At 32.8% G+C, this 7,640-nt stretch overlaps 1 protein-coding gene across 1 annotated transcript; it reads left to right on the forward strand.

The window, feature by feature from the left end:
• The first annotated feature begins 3,013 nt into the window (after positions 1-3,013).
• Positions 3,014-7,392, forward strand: LOC106763846 (ER membrane protein complex subunit 4). Its single transcript, XM_014648009.1, has 6 exons — positions 3,014-3,338; positions 3,432-3,488; positions 3,594-3,747; positions 4,765-4,862; positions 5,515-5,580; positions 7,002-7,392. Exons 1-6 carry the CDS (start codon positions 3,216-3,218, stop codon positions 7,038-7,040), a joined length of 537 nt encoding a protein of 178 aa, XP_014503495.1. The 5' UTR covers positions 3,014-3,215; the 3' UTR covers positions 7,041-7,392.
• The last annotated feature ends 248 nt before the right edge of the window (positions 7,393-7,640 follow it).

Consider the following 7,640-nt stretch of genomic DNA (forward strand, 5'->3'; position numbering starts at 1 on the left):
ATTTCTAGGATCGAACTTTGAAATGAAAGTCATGGGTGAAACCTATGTGATTTTACATGTTAGAATCATAAAGAAGGGAGATAGTATATTACTATCTCAAGAACAATACATTGAGAAACTTCTTAAGAAGTTTAAGTATTATGATTTCAAAACCATGAGTTCCTTTATGATGTTAACTCTAAATTAGTGAAAAATAAAGGAGAATTATTATCTTAGCCTCAGTATGCTCAGATAATTGGGAGCTTACTGCACTTGATGACCTTTTCTAGACTTGATATAGCTTATGCAGTAGGTAGACTGAGTAAGTACACTCAATGTCCAAATCAAGAACATTGGGATGCACTTGCTAGGCTTATGAGATACTTAAGAGGTTCAATGGATTATGCCATTGAATATGGTGGATTTTCTGCTGTACTAGAAAGGTACAGTGATGCTAACTGGATCTCTGATTCAGACGAGACAAAATCCATTAGTGGTTATGTATTCACACTTAGGGGTGGTGCGATTACATGGAGATCAGTCAAGCAAACAATTATTGTAAGATCAACAATGAAATATGAGATTGTTGCTCTTGAGATGACTAGTAATGAGGCTGAATAACTTCTTAGCGAACATTCCACTAGGAATGAAACCAACCCCATCAATGTCAATACACTGTGATTGCCAATCGGCAATAGCTATAGCTAAAAGAGAAGAATTACAATGGAAAGAATAGACATACATTTGAGACATAATTTGGTGAAGCAACTGCTAAAGAGTGGAACTATTTCCATTGATTATGTGAAGTCAAAACGGAATCTAGCGGATCCTCTAACAAAACCCCTGGGAAGACAAATGATTTTAGAAACATCGAGGGGAATGGGACTTAAGCCACTTGCAAACAAACAAGTGATGGTAACCCAACCTTTGTGATTGGAGATCCCATGAATAAGGTTCATATGGGTAAAATCAAGTCACTTGTTAGTTCTGATAACACTAAATTGATTTTAATCAATTGTGTCCCTTCCTATGGTGTGTGTGAAAGTGTTAAAGACTGCATTACTGAGAGGTTAAACTTTGTCATTAAAATTCTATGTGGAGATAGAATTTTAGTTTAAACAAAGTTTTTAATGATTTTCATATCCCTTATGGGTGGTGTATGATTTGAAGCATACACTTGATGAAATCACCTATATGAGTGTCAAGTGGGGCCGCTTGCATGAGATCTTAGCATGATCTCTAGAGCACTCATGAATACCGGGCACGCGCATGGCCTATTTAGCGCATCACAGCGATAACAGCGAGAATTGTGGGGGTGTATTACGATTGATAAACATCTAACACACGTCAAATGTCTATGGTTCATATAGCTTGTTATACCAACTACATTGTGTGTTAAGTTTCTTTATCTAAGATTGGTTCATATAGCTTGCTATACCAGTTCTGATGCATTACATCCCATGAGACCCAGAATAAAAACTTCTTATCTTTCTTTTAGTGTTTGAACTATTTGAATCAAAGACTTTTCTTTCAACTTTCTTTTGCAATAAGTGGGGGATTATTGTAATAATGTTAGATTATTGCAAAAGAAACGTTGCTCAACGGTAATATTTCAACAGTCAAATTTTTAAGTGCTGCAACGGCCAAATTATTTATTGTTTTTTATGGTCTTTTATTGATTTTATTCTTCCTTAACTCTATAAATAGAGAGCCCTTTCTTCATTCCAAGACACACCAAATTCATTCTCCTCTTCTCTCTGAGTTTCATTCTTCAAGCTTTTTTCCTCCTCTAAAAATTATCCTGGGTATAAACTCTATCAGAATTTCTTGTTTCTTGCCAGTTCTGTGATCCTCGAATACTTTTTGTAAGTATTTTTCTAACAGGAAATTCCAATTAATTTGTTTTCATAACGTAGATTCGGTTTCCAGGATCATATTCAGTTTACATATTCTGCTATCAAATTTATCACTAAGGTCTTTGTACTAGTGTAGTTGATAATAATATAATTGATTAGTCATTTTAATTCTATTACTAGGAGATTTGTTTTAAATTAATTATTTTTCTCTCAAATTTGTTTTAATTGATTATAAATATAATTTATATATTCTACTCAATTTTCTCATATTTACATTTAATTTATACCTTTTATTCTAAACAGTCCTCGTGAATTACATTCGAATTCTACCACATTTTTTTATTATAATTAAGAGTATATTTATTTCACCCATTTATCTCAACATGTTTCTTGTAACTATAATTATTATTATTATTATTATGATTATTATTAGCTTTTCATCGTAAAATCATATATTTATCTGCATATTAACCAATCATCAGATGAATCACTGATTCTGAAATTTTAACAAATAAGGATATTATTAATAAGTTGCCTCAAACTAAAGTAGTTAGGATCACCTTCTTGGATGCATCCATTAATACTCAATATTCTCTTACCATCTTAACATCACCTTCTTGGAACACACAAAAAAAGAAAATCACATTAAACAAAATGCACAGAAATATAGATCAAAATAGTATTGAAACCTTATTTTTTTATTATATTTTTAAAATTTAATAAAAAATTATTTTAACTACAATTAAAATAATTGATTTTTTTTACTTTTTTATTATAATAAAGTAAAAATAGACACACGAAAATGCTTGTATTTTCATCAGTTATTATTTAAGATTTTAATAAAATCTAATTGAATTTGCAGTTCAACATATAACAATGATTATCCAACCAACACTAGTATGAGATTGAATTTAGTTAAATTTGACATAATTGCAAAGCAAAAGTCAATCCAATATATTCCACTAATGATTGTTAATCTATCTTAAAGATGTTATACTATATTATAAAATTAGATATATATTTGAATCTAAACCCACAGTCTACTAATTATGTCTATATTATAACTAGATATTTTTTTCACATTACTACTTTTTATATTTATATATCTTTGAATTTTAACTATTTAAAAAGTAACCACCGTGAGTATTGAAAATAAGTGCTACGCGCAGTTTTCAATTTTTTCTGTTTTCACCTGATGACTACTACGCAAAACCACGTCGTTTTGAGAAAAGCAAAACGAGCGTAGAGAAACTTTTCTGAAACCTCACACCAGCTTTGCCCTGACTCACCCGCCACTGAACTCGATCCAGAGAGAGAGACGCCGCTCCTTAACGACGCCGTTTCGTTCGGTGCAGCCGTATTCGCAAGCAGAGAGAATCGATGGAGAAGGGAAAGGGAGTGATGGGATCGGGAGGAAGAAGGTGGGCCGTTGACCTCTCCGACAATTCCACTTCTCGCGATATTCCCGATCCTCCCGGTTTCTCTCGCGCTTCTCTCGACCAGGTTCCTTCCCGCGCACGCTTCAATCCTTTCAATTTCTTTCGTCTTTTCGAATTATTTGGTTTTTTAAGTTAAATTTGAAATTCAATCGTGCAGGACGACTCAACGCTTAGTCGCCAGAAGAAGGACGCTGAATCCAATTGGAAAGCCCAGGTTTTTCTTCTTTTTTGTTTTCACTATTGATTTGTTAATTGTGGAAATATTGCTTAATTTTATTTAATATTGGTTTTTTATGATTGTTGTTTTCGTTATGAACAGAAAGCTTGGGAGGTAGCTCAAGCCCCTTTGAAGAATTTACTGATGATGGGGTTCATGATGTGGATGGCTGGTAGCACAGTCCACTTGTTTAGCATTGGGATTACTTTCTCTGCTCTTTGGCAACCCATTAGTGCCTTGCAGAGTGTCGGAAAGAGTATGTTTTCGCCTTCTCGTCTCGTTTTAGTTTATATTGTTCGATTGCATGGTTGATCTTAGACGTATGATTCTCCCTTTATATTTTTAATGTCGAATTCGTTGATCTGTGATGTGTAAGTGTGTGTTTATAGATCAGTTATTTTGTTAGCGTGGCTGGGTAAACAGCTTAATTAAGTGATTTTTGGATAAGTGTTTATTATGTTAGCACGTATGGGGTATATACTAGTTGTTTCCTTTACCAACAAGTAGAGAAGATTAAGTTGTTTTCCTTAAGTTGTAAGTTATCCTCGAGCTTTTGAAATGAGCTAAAACTAAATTAAACACGCATTATCAGCTATTTTTATAAGTTTTACAAATATTATATAAGTGCTTATAGCTTAAGAAAAGCTCGAATAAGTTGCAAATAAGTTTCTCCAATGCACCCTTAGGTCCTGTTCGGTAGAGAGAACATAAATTGGGTGAATGAAATAAAAAGAATGAGAATATGTGAAAAATAAAATAGAAATTAAAGGTATTTTTTTGAAGAGAAATAGAGAAGATACGAGGAGAGGGATGAGTGGAAATAGGTGAAAAATAATATAGTGGGTGGGTTCCACCAATTTCAAAATTAATTGTCCTCTAAATCCCCTAAACCAAACTAGGCATTAATTGAAAGCTTCCTAAGAGAAGTTTGAAAAGAAAAATAATTAAAAGCTTTGAAAACTCAGTATTAGTGATTGGTTAGCTTTTTTTATGGTGCTCTTTCGTCTGCATGTTCCCCTTATTTTCAGACTTTGTTTGTTAGTTGTTCTCTGGTGTTTGAGCCTTCGAGGGTATGGAAGGAGTGTTCTTCTGGAATGGCTGATACTTTTAATTTCCTTTGGTCTTATTACATTGACACTAGATGTCCCATTAGTGAATGTGTTTTCGGTCTTTAGGTTTACTAGCTTTTTTGTTGGCTAGAACTTCATGAAACATCTACTGGGGAACTTCTCTTTGGTCTGGGATTGTTAATGCATTCTATTGGTTTTTGCAGTTTTTGAGCCCTACAAAGACAATAAGGTGGAGCTTCTTGGACCTAAGTTGTTATTTATAGCCCTTAATTTGGGTGGCTTGGCACTAGGTGTTTGGAAGGTAATATATGTAGTCATTTTTTGCCTCATAGTCGTCGTCTTGATACTTGTATTTCAAAATTTCAAGTAAATGTATGTTCCATTGTTGTTGTCAAACTCTTACACTGTTGTGCGTTTATGATCCCCTGACACAAAAACAAGTTAAATTGCTTGTAAGCTCTTCTGTTTATATCTCCTGTTCAGGCAAAATTGTTACAAATTTGGATAACTCTGTTTTACAAGCAAAGTTTGCAAGCCTAGATTTATGTGTGGTTTGGCCTCAAAATGTATACCTTTGGTTGATTTTGTTTGATACTTGGATTAAAATGCTTGTGCTCTGTAATGTATAATTTTATGTTTTCATTATTATTTTATTCTGATTTGTAAAACTACAACAAAAGTGTAAATGCCTGAATATAATATAATACGGGTCAAGTGTAAGTTATGTTTTTACTTTGTTACTTATGGTTGCTTTTTATGGAGTTCAATTGTTTGATATATGGATATGCTATTGAATTGCGTTTGAGTGATAGAATCTGTCTTTTATTAACACTTTTGAAGATTGATTTGAGTTTACTAGGATTTCACAAGTTTATCTAGACTCTCAAGTTTGGCAACCTTGATTTTATGTAATTTTTTTTTTTAAATTCTTATGTGATTATCCTGTTGTGCAGCTCAATGCATTGGGGCTTCTTCCTACACACACATCAGACTGGGTCTCATCCTTGCCACCTGCTCAGGTTTGATTTCTGTTTTTGATACATTACTTATGTTTGAGATATGATTTGATTACATTAAAAATAGGTAGATAAGATATGATTTGATAGGGAAATATCATACCAAATATTTCCCGTTACTAGACATTGTGTTGCTTATTATTGTATCTCTTTTTCATTATAAATAAGATTACTCATGTGTAGTATACCCAACACATGGAATGTTTTGTATTCCTTCTCGGTTTTTCTGTGCTCAACATGGTAGCAGAGTGTTACTGTATTCCGTGACCTGTTTTTCCACTAATCCTTTCAAAAACTTACAAATTTGCGTGTTCTGTTCTAGGCTTTGTAATATTTGAGCTCTCTTCACACAATAGTTAAAAGCTAGACATATTATCTTGCGGGCTCCATCGTATTATAACAAAATTCCTGAGCATGTTCTAGCTCCACTTCTTGACTATTCAGTTAGGGAATATATTGTTTTAACACTATGATGTTTTATCTCCCAGGTTACAGCAACCCGCTTTAGAAGTCAGAATTTAATTTGATAGATATTCATCTTGTCATCATCTCATCTTGTGAAATTGGCGTACAATGTTTCTCAAATTATGTGAAAAAAATGAATTTCGGTATTATAAAGATGCTTTTAGTGACAAATTCCATATCAAAGAGTTTATTATTCACAACCTGCTATTCAAGTGGCCTATGGGAATTTTATTCGATGAACCCACATTTCTTGTACACCTTTTTCATAATATTCTTCCCATGATGAAATCAATAATCTAGTTTTCATTGTAGCACTGCTGCTTACAGCCGTTATTGCTTCTGGTTCTTGATTTTTCCTAACTATAGTCCCTTTGATACTTTTCAATTCTATAAGCTGGAATTACTCTTGACCTAGTATTTTTTCTATACTTTGGTCTCAAATTTAAATTCCCGATCTTCCTATTTTTAGGGTTTGAGCAACATTTCTTTCAAAACCATAAAAGAAAAAAAAAAGGCAATGATTTATGTTACGTAGCCGTACACATGAAATTGCATGCTCATTGGTAATTCAAATCTATTCATTTTTCATTTATTGAACTGAAACTGGTATCAGAGGTGGCAAAAGAATCCTTACAAGTCATTCTATGGTATTGATGTCATAGTTAATATAGAAGAATGTGTAAAAGAAACATAGTAAGAGTTAGAGCATTGGTGTTAGATTCTAACAAAAGCACAAACATATTCTTTAAATTTTCTTTGTAGTGTAAACTAGATACTGTGAAGATTGATTTTAAAAATAATTCTACAACTGATTTTCACAGAAAAAGAAGAAATTATCTATAACTGGTTGATGTGTCTCCTGTTTTTTGTCAATTTAAAGATCTGATGATTAGTTGTCATTTTCTTAATTATGAGGCTATAACTTACTAACGTGTCTCCTACTTTTTTCTTATCTTCAGGAGGTGGAATTTTCAGGTGGTGGTGTAAATTTGGGTTGATGTCCGACTTCTTTTCATGCCCAAATTGTCTTGGAGGCATTTTGGGTAAACATTGATACGGATTCAGGCTTAACAGCAAATTCTAATGGTTATGATGGACCACGTGAGGCATGACTTGTTTCCAATTTTAAAATTTGTTAGCAATGCATTAAAGTTGGAAAGAGTTTGTAGTAGTAGACCGGGGGTGCTCCAAATAATCAAGAACCGTTTTCTATTTTTATTTAGGATTCTAATATTTGCACATTATAATTTTCTACATCTCTTTCATCATGTTGGATATAAAGAAAAGTGATGTATAAGAATCTCCCTTATATTTAAGAAGCATTAGTTAATGATTTCTTTTATGTTCTTATGTTGATTCACCTTTCACCACTTGCATATATATAGGTTGTGCATTTATGTGTGCTTTCCTGCCTTTGCTATATAGCCTGCTTTATCCTGGAGGTTTCTGAAATTATGCAGTATGTTGTTAGTCGGAAATTAGCAAATATATTGTCTTTTTAAATGAGTTTCTCTATAAGGACTTCTAAGATAAAAATAAAAGGAACTTTTGTATAAGATACAAAAAATAAATGTTATTGTGACAGTTAAAGTGAGAGG

The sequence above is a fragment of the Vigna radiata genome, chromosome 6, assembly GCF_000741045.1.
Source record: "Vigna radiata var. radiata cultivar VC1973A chromosome 6, Vradiata_ver6, whole genome shotgun sequence".
Classification (NCBI taxonomy): domain Eukaryota; kingdom Viridiplantae; phylum Streptophyta; class Magnoliopsida; order Fabales; family Fabaceae; genus Vigna; species Vigna radiata.

Coding starts and splice junctions, on each gene's coding strand:
- LOC106763846 (XM_014648009.1), top strand. CDS start 3,216: ATGGAGAAGGGAAAGGGAGTGATGGGATCGGGAGGAAGAAGGTGGGCC. Junction 3,339..3,431: donor CTCGCGCTTCTCTCGACCAG/GTTCCTTCCCGC, acceptor TCAATCGTGCAG/GACGACTCAACGCTTAGTCG. Junction 3,489..3,593: donor AATCCAATTGGAAAGCCCAG/GTTTTTCTTCTT, acceptor CGTTATGAACAG/AAAGCTTGGGAGGTAGCTCA.